We start from the raw sequence: 27,476 nt of genomic DNA on the forward strand, positions 1-27,476 counted from the left end.
CTTTCAGAAAATGATAAACATCGGAGCCCGTTTAACAGTTTACAGCAGGTTTTATTTTGAACATACTTTGATATACAAACCAGTGACTGAGAAAATGGCTCATTTGACGCTGTACTCAACATGTACAACATCTTGATTGATTTATTTTTACCCAGGATCGTTTCCTCCTCACGCAGTTTACAGTAAACTGGAAATTGCAGGACATTCCTCCTCCCTCAGTGTTGGATGGTTAATTCATTATTTCAAATAGTCCTACAGTACTGCACTAATTTCCTGCTAAAACACTGGACTACTGTAAATATCTGGACATGATACATCACATTGTAGTCAAGCATGTCCACACAATTGGGGAAAACTACATACAGTACAAGCCATTCAATTCAAACAAGAGCAAACTGGCCAAAATCAGTTAGTTATTCCTAAAATGGACATCTATAACCAAGTTTGAATTGTAATTATAGAACCAAAATGGTTTACTTTGGACACACGTTTGTAAATCTTACTTCTGAAGTGTACAGTTACTTGTATCTAACAAACAGGCAATATATTTAATGGTCTGTATCACTCTACCAGCTTTGCCTTGAAATGCACAAAATTGATTCCCCAACCACACTTATCAAAAAGGAGCACTCAAACTCACGCTGCACAGTAAATTTTAAGACTGAATATATATTTTGTTTATTATAAGCATTTGTAATTTTACATCCAATGTTAAAATCGACAACATTGCGACAACCAGCTCCGTTTTCTCTGCCGTCCCCTCCCTCCCGTTCCCCGAAACAAGCTTGTTAAAATAACATTTTTCAAGACCTTTTTAAAGCAAAGGCACGTTTGTCAATAAGTGTTTTAAAAAGGAAAATAAAGGCAGGCCAGCAAGCAGAGTCAGTCTGGGAAGCGAAGGAGGAGTGAGAGGCTTCCACGACAGCTCCAGCGAGCCTTCAGTACCCCACGTTTCTGGAACAACACAACACAAAACCTGACTTGGAGTAAAGGGCCTGGACCTCGTATGTCTGAGAGGGAAGGTCGTGGGCCCGAGGGATTTGGGGTGAGCATGAAGTCACAGGAGCAGAACTTCTCATTTCTCCACTCTGTACTCTTTAATACTTGTCCTGAGCCTCCTAGCTTTGGAGGTTAACTTTTAGTCTGTCTGTGTAGGTGCTGGGGGGGGCGCTGTGGCCGGTCACACCCAGGCCTGCCTGGATGGTAGATGGGGGACTAGAGAGCAGTTCTCCTCCTGACTGGCCTCCCTGCCGGCCCTTTCTGTGGAAAGTCATGGCCTGTTTGAGGCTTGCGGCTACATAGTCTGCCGGTCCGACAGGAAACCAGTGGGCTGTGTGAGGTGGGACTGGACCCATGCCTGAAGGTCCTTCCCCTCCTGTGTCTCTATTGGTCCCTGATCATGGGAGGCTGAGTCAGAGAGCGGGGCTGCAGGGAGAGACGCAGCTCCGCGTCATACGAACACCTTGGCGAGAGCGTCTGCTCCGGCGCTGGCGATGTAGCATTTAGACGGGTGAAACGCCACATCGTGGATCGACTCCTCAGACTTCTTTCGGTGAGCTGTGAACTCCTGGATGCAGGTTTTACTCTCCAGGTTCCACAGACGGATGGAGCAGTCATGACCTGCAAAGGAGAGAATGTGTTAAAAAAGGACAAGCTGAGAGTTGAAGCGGTTTGATGTAATTTTTTTTTACTAAGTTTTTACTTTACTTTTTTATGTAAAACAGTGGTAGTTTGTAGTAATAGCGTTCAGGAGATAGATGCACAAGTGGACCTCAACACTGGTATTAAAGACTCAGTTTGGACAAAACCTGCTTTAACAGATCAGTGCAGCGCATGAAAGTACTACAGTTATACAAGTGTTTAAATTCATTGACATTGTCCTTTACAAAGAATGCCCCATCACATTTAGATGATCTGTGACTCTGTTAGTTGTCTCTCTCACACACCTGCTGCAAAAACAAATTGCTACTGTCACACAAACTCTGTACACATATTGTGCTTCCACATATGTGTGTATGTGTATATATATATATATATATATATATATACATATATATATATGTACACTTGGAAAATAACAATAACATTCATAAGAAAATAATTACAGTGATACCAATCTATCAACAAACTAAAATATGAGCGACAACCATTATGTTAGATGTAACACTGGGAGCCACTGGTGAAGAGACACTTACTGCCTGACATGAGATAAAGTCCATTAGGGTCCACAGCTAAACTGGTGACAGCATCCAGGTGGGCCACCATGGAGTGAATCAGCTTCCCGCTGTTGTTGTCAAAGAACTTGATGTGTCTGTCCTCCTGTGCAGTGATGGTGATGGGAAGGGTGGGGTGGCTGAGGACCTTATTGATCTGACAGGGAGTACCTAGTTTAAAAACACACAAGCACATTAGACTTCACGCAGCAGGAGAGGGAATTTAGACGAAATGAACTGATGGTCAAACAGCAGCAATCATTAGTAAAAAAAAAAACAGCTTTAAAAAAGTAAGGAAATATGAAGTATGAAGAAAAAGTTTAATGTGCCAACAACTGCATTAAGTCACTTTTACACAGGGATGAAATACATAAGTGAAGCTTTGTATGTATCTTGAGCAGTGCGGCATCACTGAACCTGAGTCAGTTTAACCTTGATAGAGACATGAAAAATTGGGTAACATTGGATGTACATTTCTAAACTTATCTAACTTAATCAGTTACCTCACAGGCAGAAAGCTTGATTTTTATACACTGGTGATTGTAGAGAACATGTGTTTGTTGATGTTTTACTTTCCTACAGCTGCCACTAGATGTTAGTAAAGAGCTGTACTTCTGATGCCCCCTTTATGTGAGCAGATTCAACAGGCAGTGAATGTGTTTCATTATCAAAAGACTATTCTGTGATCTAAATGATAGGTCAGTTGCTCGTCAGCTCAAGCAGCTTTCCAGTGCTTTAAAAACCCTCTTAAAACCACTGTTGGTGATAAAGTTATTGTTTCCATCCCCATCACAAAATGCTTTATGTCCAAACTCATACAATCATCATTAGTGACCCATATCTCAAAACCCACCTGGCTCCAAATTGGACTCCAGATTGAGGACTAGCTGACGGGTCTCCATGTTGAAGAGGCCGATCTCCCCGCTGGTGAAGGATGTGACCAAATGAGCTGGTTCACTGCACACCAGGTCAACTGAGGAGGGAACTCCCAGCTCTGATGCAGAGACAAACACAGAAATGTAACTACTGTTTCAAATGAAAAAACTAATAGTAGAAAAATAAAAAGTCATGATACAAGAGTCAAGTGAGTACTTTTATTTTCGTTGAATACTGCGAGGGCGGGGGAGGTGCTGTTGGCGTCCCACAGTCTAACAGTCCCGTCCGCAGAGCAGGAGAGGAGGCGCTGGTGTGCGCTGCTGTACACCAAACCCCAAACAGAGTCGGTGTGTCCACACAACTCTCCACGCAGCACCGATGGGTCTGTAACAGAAGGACGAACCAAGTAAGTCACCTAGTTCTGATTATAAAATACTCATATTCAAAAAAAAAAAAAAAACACATGACATCGTTACCGTAAGAGTCATAGGGGTCGATGTTGGGATTGGGGGTGTTCCAGCACTGGATGGTCCCGTCAACCCCTCCGCTGAAACACTGCTCCCCTGTGCTGCTCATCACCACACTCAGTACAGCCCCCCTGTGGGATGAATAATGATGATGCTTAAAACTTCTTGGCTATGAAAACAACACTAAAAACGGAAAAACTGTATTTATGCGCTTTTCTTTTTTACCTGTGGGCCCTGAAAGTGTAGATCGGTTCCACATCTAAAGACGCACTCCTGTGGACAAATTTATTATCAGTGTAACGTATAAAAAAGCCAAACAGCAGTACCTACTTATTGTGTGTTAATAATTACATATGAAATCATTGGCATTAAGTTCTATAAAGCCATAAATGGACATACAATTTGATGCTGTACCAGTAATCCAATACCCTCGACTCTATAATGACTTCAGCCTCTAAAAATAAACATCACATCACTATAGAGTGTGTGTGGGCTGCTGAGTTGTGACATAATGAGCCTCAGTTCTTTGTCACATGGGGACCGTTTCCTGTAGCTGCATTGTGTAACAGTGTATCAACAGAGGTGGGCTATCCCCCGTATGGGAGTGTAATCACACAGTAGAGCCTTTTCTTTATATTGCTGTCACGCTCACTCTGCTTATTCAGGTAAAAGGAGACTGAGCCGAACAGCATGAAATTGGTCCTTTTGTAAGATGACAGGAAAAAAGTTGAACTGACGGTAGGATTCAACGAGAAATCATTCTTAGTCAGACATTCTTACTTTTTGGCGGGAGTGGTCTTTTGAAGGTTCCACATCTTGAGTGTGTGGTCCTCTGAGGCGGTGACCAGGACGGGCTCCACAGGGTGGAAGGTCAGAGCTCGAATCCCATCAAAATGGCTCCGCAGAGTGAATTTGGGGTTCCATGTCTTTCTCATAGCATCCTTATTGTTACCAATCTGAGGAGAGAGCATCTAATCAGAACTCGACATCCAATTAATGCCGTTATTACATGTATCAGTAGGTCTAAACTGAGCTACAGGTGCAGCGGATTTGTGGAATTTCGGTTGATTTATATTTTAGACAGTGTAGAGTAGCAGAATAACATATTTCTGTATTTTTAAGAGTAGTCAGCTACTGTAAATTTAAAAAAAAACATGATTAAAAAGAAAAACTTTTAAATGCCACTCTGCGTGTCTCAGTAAAACATCCATTAACCACTTTATTCTTTGCAAAGCCTGTGAATAACCCAATATGGCACTAAATTGCTCACCAACTACTCAGAGTTCTTTTTTCGTAGCCATGAAACTGACATTACTGTAAATGTGATCTCAACTTCTGCCAGTGAGACAAACAAACTGACAGCTTCCAACACTACACTTTGAAAGCAGCTTCTCTGACACAATCTATAAAAATAGCTGTTTGAGACACAAATGCTGAGTTTTCAGCATGTGATGTGACTTGCAAATTAGGAGGTAGCAGGTAAGGAGGCTGTTTCTCTTAAGGCTGCAATGATGACATGAACAGAAATAGTTTCCTCCCAGAGAGATGGTCTCATGGCTCTTGAAATCCATTTCGCTCCTTCCTACTCACATCATATGCCAGACTGTCGGCCTCGTTGGCCACGGTGAGCCCGGCCAGCTCCCCGAGGCCCAGCTCGCTCTCCATGGCCTCGTCTGTGCCCATTATGAACGACTTCCCTGAGGTGGGCGGGAAGGTCAGCGCCTCAACTACGGGGAAAATAAATAAATAAATATAAAACTACTGTCTACTATTAAGAGAGAGTTAGGAGTGCTATAATCTGCTGGTATTTTTGTTTAAAATTAGACACATAATGATTAAATCTCTGTCAGTGCTAATCTACTCTTACGCACCTTCATCTGTTCGGTTCCCTTCGTGCTCGTTGAACCGGGCCACGTTGGGCCGTGACTGAGGGGTGGATGGAGGCTGCATGTGGGACATGTCCTCTGCATCTCTCAGATTAGCCAGCATGTCCTGCAGCTTGGACCGGTTGGGCCCTGTTTAACGAGTCAGGTCAACAGTGTTACCAAAGAGACACGTGTAATAACGGGGAGCGGAGAAAAAAAACACAAAAACAATAAAATATTTAATTAAAAAACTGTGAGTACAAGCTGAAAAAAGAATGAATATGGAAGGAAAGCAGCACTGAAAAGGAAGAAAAAGAAATTAATAAATTATAAAGAAGAGAAAATGAAGGGAAGTCAGCAGCAGAGTCCTTGTTAGATGAATTGAAGAGGCAGAAAAGGGGTTAAAGCACATTTATCTTTAAATGTGGGCTGTGTGGATGGAATAATATAACATATAGCTGGATGTGGTGAGATCAATTTTGAATGTTTATTGTTTTCATTGCAAACATTTAGCATGAGTAAAACCTTATCCCTAATGCCAAACGAGTAAATACAGTATATATGAGGTTAAAAATCTACTTATAATCTCCTCCACACTCCCACAAAAGTGATAAATCACTGACACAGTGTGAAGAAAAAAAAATAAAACTGTGCTAAAACCAGAGGAGGAGAAAGCTAAGTGTGAAAAGTGATGTTGCGATCAAATGTAGAAGAAAGTGAGCTAAAGTGCGAGTTGTCGATCTCATGATTTAATCACAGTAAAAGAAACGGAGCTCGGGTCTTGTCCATGTAAAATCTAAAAGGGCTCTCAGCAACTGAATGGGTCTGAAGTGGGCTGTTATTCTCAGAGCAGTAGTATTCAGCTGAGTCACTTCACCGAGTCACTGAAAAAGCTTTTAATTGCTATCAATTTACAAAAGCAACAACATGACTGTACAGTATCAACACGGCCCGACAGATGAGGATGATGATGGTGATAATCATGTTATTATGACTGTAGATTCTGGTATAGGAAACAGATGACTGTGGAGACGAGTGAGAGCCCAGATGGGACGCAGATGGACTAACTTTCACATCAATCTCTGATATTTGAGCGTGCGGACGAGATGATGACGTGGATATAAATCAAAACATTTAAAACGGGACAGAAAAACATGCGTCAGGCATTGCAGTTTATATGAGTAGGAAAATAATAGTGACAGTACAGAAGACAGAGGAAACATTCAGTATGAAATGACAGAAAGGAGGACATAGCAATGCCAAATAGAAGGCATACATAAGAAGGAGCAGCTAGAGAAGGAGATGAGAAAAAACAGTGAAGATGTTTATTTTTGATTTGAGGCTTCTTGGCTGAACTCAGGAGGAAAGTCAGGCTCTACAAAGAGAGGAGAGGGAGGGAGGCAGCAACGCCTGACAGGACTTACTCTTCACCCCCTTTTTCCCCTTGCGTTCCTTTCTGTACTGCTCCTTGAGTTTGGTTATCAGGCCCGGGTCCACGTCCCAGGCCTCAGAAATGGGACCTTGCTCGTCCTTCTCTACACAGGGGGACAAAACCAGACCGAGAGGCTGTTGAGGAACTGCCCTGGTCGAGGCCCGAGCGGCCTGGCAGGGTGGGTGAGGCACAGAGCGCTTTCTCATACTCTCCTGGAGGTTTCTCAAGCCTCGAGTAGAGTAGTAGGCCTATAGGACCTGAGGGGAGCCTATTTTCTTTAAATGAGGCCACTACCACTACCAGAGTTACTATATGTGGGAGCAGCATTGGCAGCTATCTTGTTTAATCTTTTTAGTATTTCTTTTCTACTGAAAGACGGGAGAGTGGTGGGAAGGAATTAATGCCCTGTGTGGAATTCTTTCATTTGGACATTTGGATTCAGAGTCATGACAAATCGAATCATAAAATCCTCGCCCTGAAGCCTTTGTGATAATCAAATTGTCTATAGGCATGACTCTAATACTCCAACCCACGTCCAAATACAAAGAAACGCCTCAGCATGACATCAAGCCTATTTTTTTTTTCTAGCTTTAATCTAAGGACCAGTGGGACACGTGTCACAGACTTGAGGGAAATCAGGTTGACTTGTCGATACACACAGGAGTGGAAGAGACATTGTGGTCACAGGCTGGCTATGGGAACACACAGTGGAAGAGATCACACACTATGGGTTAAACAGGGAAACTCCAAACATTATGATTTATGACCACAGCATGAAATATGAATGACGAGTACTCTGTGAACAATCACCGCACTATGAGCAAGAGTCAAATCTAGAGAAATAGGCAAATTATACAATTAAAACATAAAATAACTAGCAATCTTTTCAGTGCCTCTGAAACTTCTGTATTATATTTCTATATTTTTCCTCCAGTTTCAACTCTGCACTTCATAGACCATCACTCACCCCAGTCTGTGCCGTCCCCGGTGCCTCTGGACTCCGGTGAGGTGTCCATCTCGTCAGGGCTGGACAGGAAATCAAAGCCTTTCAGCGCCTCCTCTGTGTCTGGGTCCTCACTGGTGTCCATACTGGCTGGTGACGGTGACGATGACGATGCAGGCTTCTTCCTCAGGATCTGCAGGGGGAGAATACAGGAACATTATTAATAGTATAAGATGACAACTTTTATTTAACTTTATGTAAGTGAAGAAAGTGAAGGAAGACTTGTTTTCTTACCGTCCGGGACTCCACATTGGTCCTGTCCTTTCCCTCACTATCATCTTCCTCATCTTCATCACTGAACTCAGCTGCTGCATTCTCGATGAACTTGAAGGCCTCTAGGACAGCGCTCGTGTCAGCGAGTTCAGCCTTCCTGTTGAAGCATATTGAAGCGTGCGTTAACACACAGTTGTATTAACAATGTTTAACTTATCTGACATTTTCAGGCTTATGCACAGTATGTGTTCAGAATATTGCATGTGGGCTTTTTGTTTGCACAGTCACATTAGCATAATACGTAACCACACCAAGTAAAAAAAAACCCTGAAAATACTGAATTATACAGTAGGTACACAGATTCAGACCATCACTTTTATGAGCAACACATACCAAATGATGGTGTTTAAAAAATTTAGGGCAAAAAACCCACAATTTAACTGCTTCTATGACCCGTGTTTACAAACCAACTAATCACAGTGGTGAGCTGGAATAAAGCTACTGTTACAAAACAGATTTACCTAAATCTCACTTTGCCAAATCAGCTTTTCACGTTGCCCTCTTTTCCCTGGCTGCGACTGACTTCACAATCTCATCGTCAGACCTTGATTATTGTTTAGCTACATTTACAAAACACGAGAGCAACACAGAAGTGATGCGAGTTGATGACATGTGTCTTGCATCTTTTTTTTGTATATACATCTTAATGCAACGATTCACCGGGCACTTATCGCATCGTCTGACATACCTCGAACAAGACTATCTTTTAAATAACTTTAAAAAACCAAGCATTATAATAACGCGAGGGGCTGCATTGGTGGGTCGTGTTGTGTCTGCTGTGCAGATGCTAAAATGCCGCACAGCCGTTTAATACACTCTGAAACAGGATTTTACAACTCTGGAAAACTATCATGGTGCCAATTATTTCATCTTTTGTTGTGGTGACAGTAAAAATATGGCATTCACATTACAAATTGATCAGCCAGGAATGTACATTTGCATGTATTTGATTGCCCAACACAACCCCTTGCCACGCAGTCTTAGACAGAATGTGACATGCTTTTAGAGGAGAGTACTCACCCTCTGGTACCCATGCCCTTTGTTGATGTGTCCGTTCCATTGACCAGAGGCTCAGTACTAGTTCGTTCACCTGTTCTCCCGCTTCCATCCCCAGCTAATCCTAGCAGCGCTCGCACTCGCTGGGACTTCACATCTAAGATGGTGTCTGTGTAGCCCACCTCCTGCAGGTACCTAGAACAAGGTAAATGATTGGTTAACTGGTTGCAATCGGTGCAGAGACATTGTAAATTATTTTCATAATGCTGAAAACAACATCTTCTTGTACAACAGAGCTGACAATAAGCTCATTTACTGCAAAGACGTCAGTATGATCAGAGATGAGGAAGACTCAAGTACTTGTTACTGTCAAATGTGTCATGTCCTCTGGCACTGGTCTAGTTAACAGTATCAAGCTCTGCGGAGGCAAGATGAGCTACTCATCAAATATTACACCTACCCTGTAGGGATGCAGAAGACGCTCTAGCAGTTTGAGCGGGCGACTGACTGAAGGGGAAGGGTGTCTTAGCACATTATTGATCTGTCCCTTGACACAGACTCGAGAATAAATTGGCTGCCTCATCAGGCAGCATGTTGGGGCAGATGATGTGTGAGGCTGCCTGATGGTGTCTGGGATAAAGGCCGGAGCCTGCTTTATTTACACAGACCGACTGGGGAGAAGGATGATATGATAACTACATTTTCCTGAGCCAGTGGGGTACACTGAAGAAAAAACAAAAAAACAGCAGGTAATGGCTACTGCTGCCCATGTGAGGGAGCTCTTCTCCACAGTTTTTTGGGGTCTGCTGGCACTGTAGCACACTAAGTTCATAAACACCTTTATGTCTGACACAAGTGACACTACTCATGCAGACAAATGCAGCTAGGAACGTCTGAACATCCAGGTCTTTCAATCTTTCGTACAGTTAATCTTAGTACAGTGATTCTGTTTTCTAGGTTGAACACCGTCACAGAAGGATAAAATCATGTGCACTTACTGTCTGAGGAGCTGACGGCCTTGTTTCCAGGACAGCTGATTGTTGAACGATCCAGAAATCTCGTTCTCGTTGGCCTCATCTGGAGGAGAGGAGAAGGACACAAATCAGGGCTCCACAAACACAGCCTCTGACATTATTTCCACTCGGTAAACACGACCAGAACATTCCTGCATCACAGCGTCCTGGCAACTACACACATCCAGCGCTCAGCTGCTTTCAGTAAGTCAACAGTGGATTAGAGTTAAGTAGATAGGGTATTTGAAAAATAGATGCAGGGTCTGCTGCTTCTCTTTAAGTTGTAACAAACGTGCTTGCAACAGCTGTCTTGAAGAACAGAAGCTGTCACCTTTTATTGTAGTTCACCATGAGTTGTCACTTGGTACAATGCAAATATTAACATACCAATGGCTAATTATTGCCTTATAAAAACTGTATACATAACTTCACTAGCAGAAGAAACAGAGAGGAGATTTAAACTAGCAACAGCTTGTTCTCGATGCTAAAACAAAAACATTTGATATTTAATGATGTATTTCAACACCTTCAAAATGGCCGGTCTCCGCTCTAACCATGTCCCATGACTTACTAGAAAGAGAAATGACGTGTGTCTGTGCCTGCAGCATCCAGAACAACACACACTCTTTATGACTGTCTACGGCTGTGACAAAACAAATCATGATGGGATTCAAAGCACACTTTGATATTCAACAACGTCAGCACTACGTTCACGAGTCAGCTGGGAATTTTGCATGGGGCAGAGAGATGTGTTAATAAGATTTAGATGTGGTGAGTGTGTGTGTGTGTCAAGGGCTTGATTTGGCCGGGCAGAGAGACGAGGGGTGCTTCAAAAAAGTGGGTCATGCCTTATTCGGGAGGGTGAGCGGCGGGCAGGTGTGCCACCATACGAGCAACACCTCCCACTCCTCGTCTCCCCCCCTTGCCATCCCATCCACCTAACACCTCTCCCCCCCTCACCTCCCTCATTCATCAACACTTCAAGGGCTCGGGTGCTTTGAACAGCCCTCATGAATAGAGATGAGGAGAGGGGAGAGAAAATATCGCAATCTGACTTAATGATGGCAGAGGACTTGAACATGAGAGGCCAATTAAACAACAATATTACAACAAGAGACAGAGTGCGCTGATACAGGAGGGATACTGCAGAAAATCAAGGTACTGTAGTAGAGAGGGTGAACACTGAAAAGTGAAAGAGTTAAATGGATAATATAGTTTAAACTTAATTCATGAAGTGTAATCAAGCCACGCAGAGAGTTTTGGTTTCATTGGTCCGAGTTTCAGGATATACGATGAGGAGCATTGTGTTCGAAAACATAGCATGTGGTGATGATCTTTTTTTCTGTACTGGGAGAATTCAGAGTGCAGACTTAATTGTTTTAATTTTTCCCCAGTTTTGAGGAATCCGTCTCTGATATTCCTGCTGCCATCACAATACGAACAGAGGGTAATTCTTTTTTTCATGCTCACATTAAAGAATTACATTAAAAAAAATTCAACAGCGACATTTTGAGACAATAATCCCAGTAACTCTGAATGACAGCAAATACTTCCTACTGACAAAATGTTTCTGGAAAATATCTCAAAATATCTCTGGAATAATTTTTCCACAATGCTTTAAACACCACAAACAAAGTTTTATTGACCTCAATTATATTAGAGTGAAGGTCTGAAATCTCAGAGGCAGATTTACCCAAACCTGGACAAATAAAATAAAAACTATCTGCATGGTTAAAAGCCACTAAATTCAAGTGAAAAATGGGTATGATTGCTCCAAATAAAGAGTTTTTCATACATATACCCCTAAGGAATTCTTTCAACCTATATTTCTGTTATAACAAATTGATCAAATTTGTTATTCACTAACACCTTAAGTAGCTAATATTTGTACATTACCTCTAGAACAACAATGGCACTCTTTGACTATTCAGGAAAGGACACTGTGACGAAAGCTATCAAGGCAAACAAGATTCAACATGAATGCAGCCTTCACATGCGTAACAGTCCTGTCACTGGAGGTATGTGAACACAACGATCACTGTGATTTAGTATGAAGAGGTGGAGTTGGATGTTTGAGCTTCCATAGACTTACCAGAGTCGTAGCTTGGAGGCTTCATGTCACCTTGATTTAACTCTGTCCCATATTTTAACTTGTGGTATTTTGCTCTGGAAGTAAAAAGAAAAAAAAAAAGAATACAAATAAGCAAACAGGGCTGATCAAAAAGGTCTGAGAACAAGCTATTTAAAAAACTCATTATGCATGGCATCTGCATAAGCTTTGAAAGTCATCGCTCTACTTCTCACAGACACGTTCGCTTGTTAGACAGATGCTTTCGTATGTAGGGTCAATATCACAACATTAAAAAGAACATTTTTCAGATAGCGATATAGTATGTACAGTATTATGATAGAATAAATATGGCTGCAATTAATAATTATTTTCATCATCATTTAATCTGCAGATTATTTTCTTGATTAAACTGTTAGAAAAATGTGAAAAATGCCGATCGTAATTTTTCCCTGAGCCCATGCTGACATATTTAAGTTGCTTGTCTTGATATTGATATGAGCTCTGATTAGCCAAATTTACTCTCATAAAAGGTTTTAAAAAAATAAAATCACATTTGAGAAGCTGGAACCTTTGATTTTTTGCATTTTTGTGCATAATTGACTTAAAAGACTATGAGAGTTGTTGCAGATTAATTTTCTGATGATTGAATAATCAATAAATTATTTCAACAGATATCGTCTGCAAAATCACATATGACAATCAAAGTGATGTTCATGCAATAAACTACGTAAGTATAGTATACTAACAAAACAGTGTAACTGTGATGCATTACATCAAACTCTTCACGCATAAAATAAAAACTTTACTTATTTGTTATCACAATTTGGTTGGAATTATTAATTTGGACAAAAATGTGTAAAACAAAAATACAATAATGCACATATAATCACAATACGATTTCATTGAAAGGTGATCATTAAAGAAAACATACTACACATAGAAGATAGCAATGAATGGATTTCATCTTTTGTGGTACTGAGATGCAGGTTCCTCCAGTGACGACACACATCTGTATAGAGTTAATAGGAGGAGAACTCTCACACCTTTCAGTGCACACAGCACTGCCACACTAATCCCCCCCCCCCCATCCAGAGGAAGCACCCGCACATCAAAATCAAATTAATTTTAAATTGGGTACATCCTACATTCAGAGAGCCATTTCTGATGCTTTCAGATACCCTCGGAGACATAACCTGTTGCTTAGCAACCAGGGAAAGTGGTAAAAGTGGTGGTAGTAATTCTGGGTTAAGTGTTGCTCCTGAGACAAAGTCTATGGTGACCTCACTGGAGAAAAGTAGATAAATATACACTACAAACAGCCAGAGGATGATTTCACGCTTAACAAACCTAATAATGATGTTCCTCACAGAGCAAATGTACGCAAAAATGTATCTAACCTCAGAGCTGACTGGAGGAATGAGGGCACGGACCCATTTTGACAGCTGCTGTCTCACTCAGACATGTTATGGCTCTCATTACATTCTCCTGGCTGAGCTAAGATACCTGCAGTGAGTCTTTTCAATTGTTACCGTCTGAACTAGCCATTCCAGTTTCCATTTGTCTATTTTTAACCTTTTCTTTTGCAGAGAGGGCTTTGTTACTAGGGCTGACACCTTCTGGTTGATGGGTTGGTCGATATGCTCTTGTCCGACCAAATTCTCACTAGTCAGAAAATCGCTGGTTTTACTTTCATAAAGGAGAAAAGTGCTATATCAATAGCCCTTGTGGCAGCATCAGAATTGGCATATTTCAATATGTTTAGTCTAATAAATAGCCTTATCGTTTTGTTTGAAATATAACTGCGACAGCTTTGACAGCTCCAGGGTCGGCCAGTAGCAGCAGTGGAACCTGGATATACAGTGCCAGCACGCAAGACAATAATGTACACACTAACCACAAAATATGATGGACTAAAATATGACAGATTAAAAAAGAAGGTTCTGGAGTTAATAAAATGCAGTGAGGCACTGAGCTTGACCACAGATATGTGGACATCTTTTTGAATGGAGTCATACATGACTGTGACTGCCCATTTTATTGACGAAGAGTGGAAACTACAGTCTTGTTCTTGAGACAGACCAAATGGAAGAGGCACACATGGGCTGAAACATTGCTACACAACTCAGTGAAGTTGGCGATACCTTTGGAATTCCAGGAGCAAAGAGTTTCCGTTGTAAGTGACAACATGGCTAATATGGCACTCTGTATGGAGACCAAATGAATGACCAGATGTGCAGAGAGTCAGTTGTGCTGCGGACACCTTGCAGTTCTGTATCAACTCTGAACTCAAACAAGACCTGATTTGTCGCACCGTGGCTGCTGCGCGTCATCTAGTGGGACATTTTAGAAAGGGACACAAAGCAAAAACTAGGCTAAAAGAGAAGCAGGAACAGCAACATGTCCCTCAAAATTAACTGATTCAGGATGTCTCTACATGTTGGAACTCAACCTATTCAATGTTGGAGCGACTGCTGGAGCAATGCTAACGCTGGCCCATTACCACAGTGCTTCTGATCCAAACCTTACCAAGAAGAACGAGTGCAGTACACTGAATCTTACTACAGCACAGTGGAATGCAGCTGAGATTATTACAAATGTGCTGAAACCCAATGAGCTACTGTCTGAAGAGGACAACACTTCCCTGTCTGCAACAACACCTATGCTGGCAAACTTGAAAAAATGACACCTAGCCATTACGGATGATGACAGACCCATTACCAAAAAAAAAGAAAAGCAAGCTGGTCAAAGAAACTGACAGTAGGTGGGAACTTAAAGACCGAAGACTGAAGATGACTAGCAGTGTGTACATTACAGCTGCAGTAATAGACCCTCGTTTCAAGCAACTCTCTTTTCTGGACGATGAAAATCCAGACGCAGCCTATACAGTAGTTGAGGAGGAGGAGGAACATGTATCCAAAAAACCCCCAAAACTGATAAGAGAAGGAGACTGCTATGCTGCTTTGTGGGGATGAAGAAGATCTGGTTTCCACAGAATCAGGCAGGATATGCTGCAGCACAGAAGAGATGAAAGAATCTTCAGGACAGAACCAAAGTTGACTCCGGGTCTGTTGTTATCATTTCAGTATAAAGTAATTAGGTTAAAATGATTTAATATACTGCAAATAGCTTTCATGTTTATTTATAACTCGTTTAGGCTAGTAAGGCTACCAGTTCTAGTGCACTGTGGCCGATTTAGTTAATCTAGAGATAATGTGCACATTCCCTCCCTCCATCGACCAATTGATTGGTTGAAGAGTAGGTAGAATTTCAGTCGACCAAGATTTTCTTTGGTTGGCTACAGCCCTACATGTTACCAGCACTCATTTCAGCAATGCTTTGCTTTGCATTCACAGAATTCCACACATTCCCAGTGAATAGTTGGCTAATACAACCAGAGTTGTATTAGGGATATCTCCTCATTCCCAGATCTCAGCATTTATCTTTGTGAACACAATGTCCGTACCACAAATATCTTAATCTGGAAATTACATTAGAAAAAGTGGGGGGCGTCTTATATTCGAGGACTAGACCATTACATGTTCACAAGATCAGATATTCTTTTTGAACAGAGAGTTTACCAGTGCACACCAGCTCCTACAGAGAGTGTTGCATTATGGATTGTTTGTAGTCTCGCATAGCCAGACCTTTCTCCAGTGCTGGCAGTGCTGCACCCACTAAGGTCTGGCTGCACCCACTATCATTCTGCTATAAGGGAAAAAAACCCTCTGGCTTGTTTGCATTTCTTTTAAACCAATCACAGTCGTGTTAGGCGGTGCTAAGCCCAGGATGTAGCGACAGTGCCCTTGCTACAATAGTGTCGGGGGGGAACTTCCCCACAAAAGAAAAGACCACATAAAACAGTGATGTATGTTGACTATGTGATACAAGTTTCACTGATAAAAAAGACAAACATAAGTTGCCGTTTTCAGCGTGTAGGTTTCTAGCTCTGAGGTTTGTTGGTTTTTCAAGTAGTGATGGGGATTTTGAAAACAGTAACACTTAGATAGCGAAAGGGTGGGAGAATGTCTGAAATAGTCGACTATCAGCAGGCTTATACACAAAGCGTACAACCGGTGAGTCAGACTACGTTGTTTGCAGCATTGATGCTGCTAAGCTAAAGAGTGCATTCAAGTCTCAGCCCTAAAAGTGTTTTGTTACCTGTAGGAGTTTCTGAAGTGTTGTGTAACATGTTTTTCTCCAAATGTTGAAAGTAGAAATGTGGGATTTACATTCTGTTTTAATGGAAGTATTTCACTTTTATGGGAGAAAACGTTTCAAGGATGAGGACTTTCTTTCTCCTTGCATTGCTAGTATCTCAGGGACACTTTCCTAACAGGACAAGCATGTGTTGTATCTTCAACACATATTTTTCCAAAAACAGGCATTGGAAAATAATTATAATCAGGGTTATCTTATATTCGGGCCAATGCAGTATTACTGATAGGAATGATGGTCAAAACTACGAAATTAAGACCTAAGTTATAAAAAAAAAACTGGAATTACCCTTTAATACACTGAGTTAGTCCTGAGCTATGATGATAGAAAGATGTTACATGTGTCTAAAATAAACAAGGACTATTTGTTTATTTTTGTGGAGGGCTACTGTTTCAGAGTCTCTTTGAATGATATGCTTGATGGTTTAAAGTCACATTGGTATAGACGTGGTGACACCGCCAATATATCTCTGTTCCAGAGTGCAGCCATGCATCAAGGAGGAAGGGAAAAGCAAAGTGTATCACCACCGCTACCACAGGGTCCTTTTGTGTGACGGGTTGGTACACGGGAGAATGAGAACAAACTAATTCTTCTGGTTTAATGGAGAAAGAAAGCTGCGACTGTGACCTTGTCTTAGCTGGAGACAGAATTCTCCTTTCCCGTCCTGTCCTTCTACTGAGGACGCTGCAGAGTCATCAGCATCAGACAGCAAACAAAGCCTCCCTGCCAACACATGCTCTCGTCCAGAGACATCACACCAGCTGGACTCGGGGGGAATCTCTCTGGCACCCATTACCGCTACTGCTGACAGCAGCTGAGACATCGGACTAGTACATGTAGAATACAAACAAGCAGAGACTGGATTTTCTTTTTACACACTATCAAATAAATCTTTCTGAAAAGATGCACAGAGCTGCAGTCTAGAGTGTACTAGCTGTGCGCAGGTGCAGCAGATGTTGATTTGTTGACCGGTGAGAATCTCACACTGCCATGTACTCCTTTTCCACATTTCTCAGAGGCAGGGGATTTATTTTTAGGGAGCAAACAAAACATGAAAACACTGCAGTTGTTACAGACAAGCTGAGGTATTTGTGTGTATGGTGGGTGGGCTGTAGGCATTCACCTCTCTTGCTTCAGCGCGTACTCCAGCATTTTGATCCTCCTCACAAGGTCTTTCTTCAAATTCTCCTGGCCTTTCCTCTCCCCCTGCAGGAAGGCGATTTGGGCCTGAAAACACAAAAATAGGATTGTCAGGTCACATTTTAAAGTAGTAAGAGATATACAGTAGTCGCTTTTATAAATATAGTCAATGTTTCTGGTTTCTTGGCATCTTCATCCAAGATATGAGCTTCCTTGCAACAAACACTTCAAAGACAACCTCCACGAGGCAACATCTGACAGCAACTACTTCTGTTGAGACAGAAATAGGATGGTGTCAAATCAATATGCGTGGCATGATGGGAAATAAAAAGCCAATCTGTACTTTTCTATTTTAATCTAACCTACTCGCTCTCCCACACAACTATCAGCCCCCCTCCCCCAAAATCCTCTCCCTCTGCACACCACTGTCTCTCTTCAGTAACAGGCAGCAGCTGTTGACGCACTCAGTCTGAGTCAGCATTACATTACATTACATTACATTGCTGGGTACCCCCCCACCACCACACACACACACTCTCACATGCTCGCGTGCACATATTCATACACATTTGTAATGAGCGTGCTGGGGCTTGCTCACTATATAAATCACACTGAGCAGATGACACATTGAGTAAAACTTCAACTATCTTACAGCAGGATCAGATAAGATTGTCATCACCACAAAATATTACAGGCAAAACTACAAAGGAGGGAAAAAAAGACAGATAAGATCAAATACTCTGTGGAAAATCTAACGGCCAACTAAGCTAGACTAGTTAGCTTTCAACAGGACTAGTTTATCAGGTTTCTCTTTTCTCCATTAATTACATTTAACTACAGCTTTATGCTTAATGTGGTATAACAAACTCAATAACTATGAGTACCATGATGGAGCATCAAAATTGGTCAGAGAAAGTCGGTAAATTAGCTTTTGCTACATCTAGCTGCGACTGCACTCCAGCTACCCTCAACTAGCTAAAGCTGCTTATTTTTCACAATTACGACTTTATAGTGAGGTATAAAGAAATACTGAAATGTTGGCCCGCTTGTAATAGTCTGAAGAACAGAGATAAATCAAAACTGAACTCAACAAAATCTGTCTGCACAGTCTGTTCAGTAATTTAGAGGTTACAGAAAGGTGAAGACTGCCAAAAGGCTCTGGAAGCGGCTGAAGTCTCTAAAGGCTGCGCTGTTTACAGAAAGGAGGATAAGCATGCTGTTATTTCCATTTCAACACTACTTTAGAGTCCGTCTCAGTTGTTGTAAATCACCAACAAGACAATGAGCATAAGTGGTGGGCTTCAGTACTCTGCTTTTAAAACAGAGATGACAGTTGAATGCAGTGCGATACTTATTTTGGATTAACACATAACAAACAAACCAGCACAGAGGAGCAAAGATGGGATGACACAGATCCACTGGAAAAATGATGAAATGAGAATAGCACCATCAGCCAAAAATCTCCTTTCTAACATCAAAAAGGAAATTGAAACTTTCTCTTTTAAATTATTTGAATTCTACAAACTACATGTTAACATCCCCAAGAGAATGAAAACAGACTTGATTCTCTGTGTTTCACTCTACATGCAGAGGATGGTGCGAGTTTGAGTGGGCTGGATCACAGTTTCACACAGATAGCAAGTAGCGCTGCTGCTGCTGCTGCCTGCAACAATGAGTCACGACAGCACTTCAATCTGCCTCATATTAACAACAGCATTTCTTATCATCCGCAGTTCTCCGCACAAGAACTCAGATCGACCTGCCTGCTCCGACTCCACACTGACACGGTCCTCGCTCGGACCTTAGACCCAGGCTAGTTATGTGTAGAAAGAAATAATACTAAATAACAGCACTGAGTTAAGTTGGCAACAGTCTGCACGCATAGGGGCCAACAACTGACGCTCTTGAAAAGGTACGTCAGCACAGCACGTATATCACAATTGGATCTACAATTCCTTATTCATCCTGTTTCATGTGCGTCTACTTTCAGCTGGATCCATACTAATGCATTTTGGATTGACAGCACTGTTAACAACGTTTAGTATGCATCTGACTTCCCACATCCTTGAGCCCGTATTACTGAGCGTTGACACAGAAAGAACAAACAAGAATGAAAGGTTGTGCCCAAAAAAACAATCATCCGTAAAAAGGCCTCTGGTACGTTTATAAGCTCAGTTTCAGTGACTTTTAGCAGGGCAGATAATAAATAGAGAAAATGTCAGCAAAGCCACAGAACACAAGGAACAGTGTGTAAGCTGTTAATTTTTTACCTGATGAAAAATATTGATTTAAACAGCGAGGTAGATTACAGAAGTTTTTTTTTATTTACTTCCCAATATGATAGGAGTAAAGGGCGCTGTAGATAACTAACAACTTGCTCACATGCAATGACACATGGATAGCTTTGTGCTTTTCGAAGGATAGCAGAGGAGGCACATAGTTAAAGGGGCACAAATAAGGCATTAGGAAAATATTGCATATGGAAAATTATCAGTGTTTGAATAGGGCCAGACTGAGTGGCTCCCAAAATAACTTACTCTGGCTAAAGTGGCTCTGATCCAAATATCAGGAAATGTCAGGACCACTGCCTCTGGGTGTTCAAATTGTATCACATGCAACTGGGTGACCGAATCTTCAAATACCTCACTATGCTAATTGCAGAGCTATTTTCCATTAATCGTCTCTTGATGTCCGACTGAACACAGTCAATCTTTCTGGCTCAACTGTTAAATAATGCAGAGCAGAAAAAACAACAAATTTCCAACAAAAGGGCACCGAAAAAGTACCGAGGTTTCTTCTTCATCTCACTTATTTTGACAATGAGAGCTGCACATTCAAGTCATACCTCAAGAATGACAAAAAAAAACAACCAAGTGAAAGAAGAGCCGCATTCAACAGATTACCTCACATATCAAACACAGAGATTGCACAGTTTTCACAGTAGATGAAACTGTACATGTGTGTTGATTGAGATAGCGAGGACCGTTCACTTCCTTATCCACATGAAGCGCTGGCCCAGGGACCCATGGCATTCTGCCGTGCCAGAGATAGAGAAGAGTGCAGCTCTGTGAATCTCTGGCTCGCCATCTCTCCTCCATCAAACATTAACCTTGGGAGGAATGCAATGAGTCAACTCGGTCCATAAAGAGACACAGGAAGCATTTAATTCCAGGCCTCACACTGACTGCATTATTGGGCTGCTGGATAAGGGCTCCTTAGTCTGTCTGAGTAAGAGACATGCAGAATGGGGCATCCATCTACAGCGCAGAGCTTTTCAGAGACAGGAAAAGGAGGCAGCAGAGATAGGCTAATGGCTAGGGAGGAAAATAACCAGCCACTCGCTAAATTCTGGTAAGCCGAGGTAAGAAAATTGGTCTCAATATCTGCTGCTTTGGCATATAGTCTGTCCAAGTTTGAAAGTCAATTTTCCACTCTTAATTAAATTAGTAGAACAAGGCAAAATGGATAAGGCAGCAGCTTCCAGCTGTTTAATTACAATCTGAGACGCTTTTAAAGACAGAAACACATAAAACTGCATAAACAAACAGATATTCAAACGACATAGTTCAGCTCTTTTCAATAAAAAAAGGCAATTACTAAAAAGAGATATACATTTTATGCCCCTTCTCAGCGCCATTTAGCTTGACGTGAGATGAATTGGCAACAAACAATTGTATTAAGCAGGAGAGCAGTTTTATTTCTTAATTTTTATAGTTGTGTGTCTCTGGCGTGACTTTGTTATAGTGTCAATCATCATTATTTAAACACGCTGTTGGCAGTGGATTACACAGAGCACAGGAGCGAGATGAGAGTAATTCCACTAAATTACGATGTCAACGTTTATTTTCTTTTTCAACACGATTTTCAGCTAAAGTATGATTGACTATTTATATCTTAAAATGACCTCAAAGGTTGATAAGTATGAGTTCCAGACATGTTTTCTTCCAGACTTGGTCTGCGTCATCGAAAAAGACATCTACAACACAATGAGGCCATTTAATCTCAACAGAGTGAACACTGAAAAATCTTACAGCAGCAAGACTGAGCTCACTCCATTTGTACAAAGAAATTCAGCGGATACAACCTCAGGGCTCGCACACAAACAAAATGGTCACACACGCTGGCCCTTCGGCTCCGGTCCGGACAGAACAAGGAAAAGGGGGCTGGTGTAAATCTCACATTTACAATGCAAACAACCTTCCTTTCAATGAACACCGGGTTTACCCTCACAGTTACCGCAAACCAATGAGCACCGTGATGGCCGACCTGATAACTAGCCAAGTACATTCCATGCATGCCATTACACTAGTAGCAACAGAAAAAAAAGAGCAGCAAAACAACACAAGCACGGCAGAGGTGCTGGGCTGTATGCACTACTGTAAAGTAGTACAGCTTGTACTTTCTATTTGTTAATAGAAAACATCATCACAGATCAATTTAACTCCTTTACAGTCAAAACAACAGTAATCCAGATACGTTTAATCTTGGATCTTTAATCACCAATCAGTCATAAACGCTGGTCAATTTATGTTCTGATCACCTTAAAGATTATATTTACTCATACCTGTATTTTAAAAGGCTTTTGTCCATGGTCAGAAAATCAATGATATATATATAAGTGAAAATCCAAATGTAAACATGGTAGTTTGTCCGTCCTCGTAAGGACAACAAACATTATTATTATTGTTTAGACTGTCTGTATCCAGTTTGCTGTTTATACATTGGTCTGGCTGATTCATCCCATAAAATACAATCACATTTTTTAAGGTATTTGGAATAAGCTTCCAAAAATACTTACACATATTAAATATCCCACATTCAGACAGTAAAGCAGTGTAAGAGATTGCTGCTTCTGTTAGATTTCCTTTCACTTGCAGGATTTATAGAGAGCAGTGTTAGTAAGGTTGGGCCAAATAGATAAAATACTCCATCACAATATACATTTTTATCACAATATGGATATACTGTGTATCATAATATAATACAGCTTCTGGAAGATCACTTGATAGACTGTTTTGGATAAAATAACCACTCAGGAATATCAGATTTCAGGTAATCTGGCATATTAAATACCTAACAAATGTTCATCATTGCATTGATGAAAGAAATCATAAAATCCAATATATTCATAGAGCAATATGTAACATTTCCTACAATGATCAAATATATCCAGAGACGATACTAACGCTCTGGAAAAATCTCTGATGGTAGACAAATTTGTATCATCTCATGCTATACACTGTCAATGACCCCTGGTAAGGCTGAGTTTAGGTGGATTATCCTTACTCTCCTGAAGGAATTTCAACAATTATTAACTCCAGTTTCTCATCCAGCTATCCCTTCACCTCCCTCTTAGCTCAAGGTGGTGAGGGCAATTCAAGTGTCAGCACAAAAACTAATGGTCCTTCCACAACCGCATTCTGTCTCAGAGGAAACCTGGAAGGTGCCAAAGATAGCGATCGTATCTACAAATATTACACAATCATCTGACTGACTGTCGGGTGTGGATTTCAAACAAACTGCTGTGTTTAATCCACTGCTCAATTTTGCTCTTCCTGATCCCTGACAGCAATGTGAAATACTGAGAAATACTGTGATCATGGCTGGAGCTCACCCCCTTAAATGCAGACACTGCACATCGATCCACACTGATGTCTGTGAGCGTGGATTAAGGGTGAGCTGCTCAAACTGTGATTTAATAAAGATTTCTGCTCTATTATCGAGAACGAGCAGAGCCGTATCTTTTACCTCATACGCATAAAACAGAACAAAAAGCCTTATAATGCGAAGAAATGCTGACAAAAACACATCACTGTTTTTCTAAGCCTTTACAGAGACACAGATTTGCTGTTTTCATCTCATCATGACTTTCCACTTGAGCTTCACTTTGCACTTTGCCATCACAATGCTCATGTCAAGTTCACACTGCAGTGTTACGAGGGGGTGCAAACAAAGGCAGTATGTTGGGCTTCTTTGGGACTAGGGTGCTGCATCCCATGTTGCCGCATCAATATTACATAAGGCTCATGGCATGCGCACACACACTCACGCATGCAAGCGAAGAGCTAAATTTTTCAACATCAGCATTTTCTCTGACAACTAGGTTGTGTGACTGTAAGGTGTGGTCTTGGCAGAACCATGTTGAAAATAACCTTAAATAATTGTATAAATGTCTCCTGTAGATACTTTAGCTTTCAACAACTTGGCGATGTAGCTGAGAGGATTTGAAATAAAAATAATTTAGTAAAAAATTTGTAGGTCTGACTATATTTCTTATATATGTGATCTTCTGTTCAATAACAAGCCAGCATCCACAACAATGTGTATATGTATAGTTTGTTACAGGAGTGATCTTACATTGATGTGGGTAAGCATCTCTGGCAGAGCTAGAGGTGCTCCATTTCAGAATATGAAATGAGTGAAATAGGACAGGCCCAGCAGACAGAGACTGGTTTTCTTCCAATAAAAGGCGGTCAACACCCAAGAGTGGCAGCAAGGAGGCAGCTGGTGCCCTTTGGCCTCTTCAGTGTGTGTGTGTGGCACCGCAAGATAGAAAAGCTCAGTACCATCTCCATTTTCAATACTTATCTGGCATGTAAGGGATGTCAGACAAGCTCTCTAGCTTTAGGTGACTATTATTTCTTACAGGCTTCTTAAAGAGCATTTTCACTTTCTAATACGCATGCATCCACAGATCAGCAAGAATGATTATTCTTTAGCATTAAGAGACGTGGGGTTTTGAAGTTGATACTGGTAACTCTAGACAAGAAAGTACCTGCTCAATTTTCATACGACACAGAATGATGCAGGTGGGGCAATTCTGCTCTATGACTTTGAAATCAGTTTTTTTCAAATGAAAAAACCCCCCCAGAAAACCCATCATCAGCTGTTCCTGTTTTAACAGTTTAACCATTTAAACATGTCAAAGTAAAAATAAAGAAACATAGAAGAAATAAGAGAAAAACAGAGAAACAAGTTGCACCAAAACAATAAAATTATATACACAGAGGAGGACATACAATGTCTACACAACTCTACACAAAAAAACCTAATTCTCTTACCATGTACTTTAAAGGGAAACTTGAGGATTTTTCAACCTGGACCCTATTTTCCCATCTTTTTGTGTCTAACTGACTATTGGGAATGACAATTTTTGAAATTGGTCCAGTATTGAGCAAGAGTACTTCAGCCAGCAGCCATGAAACGGGCTGCAATGTAATCGGACAGGGCTATAGCACACAGTCAATGTACGTCCACTAAAAGTACTTGTTTTTGTCACCGACAGGCTCAGATTGTTATTATAAGTGTCTGACAACATTATGGAAAGGGCCATACAGAGAAATAAAACGTTTTTATTTACCTTCCACTTAATCCCATCTGTTTGTCATTGTGTCTAACCAAGTCTCACTCAAGGAGAGGTCTCATTCTGAAATCTTGCAAGAGTTGAGTTGTTGTTGGACAGCTAACTAATCAGCTAAATATTAAGCCATGACTTTGAAAATCCTTTAGATAACACTAAGCAAGGCTATCTGTACTCCAACACAACAAACTCCTCCCAACACTCCTCTCTCCGACTCTCACTCATGTTTCCACCGTCTGGACTCCTGATGAGCAGGCTGGCACCTTGTATGGCAGCCTCTGCGTATGAATGTGTGAATGTTGGCATGTAGTGTAAAGCGCTTTGAGTGGTCAGAAGACTAAAGAGGCGATATATAAAAATACAGCCCATTTACCCATTTACATCACATCATATCACCACATCAAATTAGGACAACAGCAATTTGATCTGGTGAGCAGGGTTAAAATTAACTTTTTTGTCCACTGGCCAAATGGCTAGTGCATGTTCAAATTTTACCAGCCACTCAATAGATTACCATTGTTTTTTGGCTAGTGAGTGTGGCAAATCTACCAGCCACTTGCATATTTTATCAGCATTTGGCTGGTGGCTGGTGCTAATTTTGTGCCCCGATGGTGAGTGCACAAATTTACAACTCTGACAGACTGGTGACCTCAGATTTACTGTAAAACCAGGGAAGGAAGGGAACTTTGCGGCACAATCAGGCAGCTGTCCCACACACCCACGTAGACAGATGAAGGCTGTAAGTGTGAATGAAGGAAGGAGAAGGGGAATTAACAGGCCAACAAGTCAGCTCTGCAGCCAGGAGAAAGGCTCTATGTGCTGCATGAGTCCAACAGGGATAGTTCACCAAAGGACCACTCTTTACTTAATAAACATGGCTGCTTTTAGGCACACAGGAAAGCAAGGAAAACACAAACCCTTTTAACTACTCACTATTATCTGTACACAGTGAATATTTGATTGTACTGCTATAACTGTCTTTGTGTCTCTGTGGAATATTACTGCAGTCTGTCAAACCTATGACTTAGGATGGGGTTTTCTTTGTGGTCTACACCACAGTTACATGAGAAAGAATGTGAGCAGTCGTGAAGCTTTAGTTTCTATGTGAACACGTACAGCTCTTAACATTTGCGACCTCTAAAATTTCTGTGTCAATATCTGAGAGCAACATTACTGACAACAGTGCATATATTCTTTCTGAGGAAGCGTGTCCTCTGCTTTTTTTTGTGCTTTCCCACTCTGAGGCGCACACTGAGAAGGCAAGCAAAAATAACTGCAGCTTGGGGGTGGACGAAGTATCGACTGAGGAATGACGGTGACACCCATTTCTGAATTTCTGAATGCCACGGTATGAGCGTGCATGTGTACAGTATGTTTGTGCATGGCTCAGTCCTTCTTAGTCCTGCACCATTAAGCTAAATATGCCCCAGACTTTGCTATTAGTAAAAATAAACATGAGATCACAATTATAAATCATCTAACTGAAGCAGGGTAATTCTAGGCTGCTCCACGTCGTTTCTGACATGCAGAGAAATAGTCGAATAACATGAACCACACAATAGTATTGCTCATGTTAAAAGGTTTTCCATTAGAAATAAGAGGGTTTCTATCTGGTGAGCTGGCCCACTTTTCAGTGTGCAGCCACAGGGAGCCACCTTACACCCTGCGTCACCTTCAACCTTCTCTTGGTGTCAAATTATGGCCTCTGACAGATACTTCTGGCAAGGAGATACCCCATGGAGCAGGGATTTCCCCATAACTGGAGGACTGATGAAGCACACTGGAGCACTGCCTGGCCCATACATGGTGTAACTAGACTCAACCTCGGCCATGAGGCCTGGAGACGACCTGTGTGGCTGGGTGATATCATTTAAATCAATACCACAATATTAATAAGAATATTCTTTCTAATAGATATACATTTCAATATGGCAGGGGTATGCAAAAATGATCACATTTCAGTAAAATACAATGAACTTCCCTCCACTGTTATGTATTACATCAGAAATCTCTGCAGAAGTGTGTTTTTAAATTATAATTTGCTTGAAATCTTTTGGTCAACAGAATATTTTTAATTAACAACTTATCAGCATAATGCAATTCCAGTAATAACTGCTACACAATAATATTAAATTATCTCCCAGCCCTACAAAACAATGCTTTAAAGTCAACAACAGCATGCTGTGTATACACCCCTAATCAAAAATAAATACACTTGACTGGTGTGTGCCACTAATCTGACTTGAAACCAATACAACAAATCCACCTGTTTCAGTTCCACTGAGTGCTAAAACAATTAGTCTATTAATTGTTCAGGCATCTGACAGGAAAATAAATCAACAACCATTTTCATAATCGAATTAATGTCTGAGTCATTTATCAAGAAAAAATGCCAAACATTCGCTGATTGTAGCTTCTGAAATGTGGGGATTTGCTGTCTTCCTTTGTTTTATATCATTGTAAACAAATATCTTTTGAGTTTTGGTCGGATAAAACAAGCAATTTCAAGATGTCACCTTGGGCTCTAAAAACTTGTGATGGGCATTTTTGCT

At 41.1% G+C, this 27,476-nt stretch overlaps 1 protein-coding gene across 1 annotated transcript in view; it reads right to left on the minus strand.

Moving 5' to 3' along the window:
* Nucleotides 1-30: 30 nt before the first annotated feature.
* Nucleotides 31-27,476, minus strand: part of LOC121911703 (striatin-like) — a 30,580-nt gene continuing 3,134 nt past the window's right edge. Inside the window, exons 2-17 of the mRNA XM_042433477.1 lie at nucleotides 17,548-17,651; nucleotides 12,231-12,304; nucleotides 10,124-10,202; nucleotides 9,150-9,320; nucleotides 8,091-8,226; nucleotides 7,821-7,989; nucleotides 6,846-6,956; nucleotides 5,428-5,571; nucleotides 5,147-5,283; nucleotides 4,337-4,512; nucleotides 3,782-3,829; nucleotides 3,566-3,687; nucleotides 3,306-3,473; nucleotides 3,067-3,207; nucleotides 2,196-2,384; nucleotides 31-1,620 (exon numbers count right to left, since the gene is read on the minus strand). Of these exons, the coding sequence (XP_042289411.1) occupies nucleotides 1,451-1,620; nucleotides 2,196-2,384; nucleotides 3,067-3,207; nucleotides 3,306-3,473; nucleotides 3,566-3,687; nucleotides 3,782-3,829; nucleotides 4,337-4,512; nucleotides 5,147-5,283; nucleotides 5,428-5,571; nucleotides 6,846-6,956; nucleotides 7,821-7,989; nucleotides 8,091-8,226; nucleotides 9,150-9,320; nucleotides 10,124-10,202; nucleotides 12,231-12,304; nucleotides 17,548-17,651 (2,139 nt within the window). The 3' untranslated portion in view covers nucleotides 31-1,450. The remainder of the gene's footprint in view (nucleotides 1,621-2,195; nucleotides 2,385-3,066; nucleotides 3,208-3,305; nucleotides 3,474-3,565; nucleotides 3,688-3,781; nucleotides 3,830-4,336; nucleotides 4,513-5,146; nucleotides 5,284-5,427; nucleotides 5,572-6,845; nucleotides 6,957-7,820; nucleotides 7,990-8,090; nucleotides 8,227-9,149; nucleotides 9,321-10,123; nucleotides 10,203-12,230; nucleotides 12,305-17,547; nucleotides 17,652-27,476) is intronic.

Source organism: Thunnus maccoyii, chromosome 14 (genome assembly GCF_910596095.1).
Source record: "Thunnus maccoyii chromosome 14, fThuMac1.1, whole genome shotgun sequence".
NCBI lineage: Eukaryota > Metazoa > Chordata > Actinopteri > Scombriformes > Scombridae > Thunnus > Thunnus maccoyii.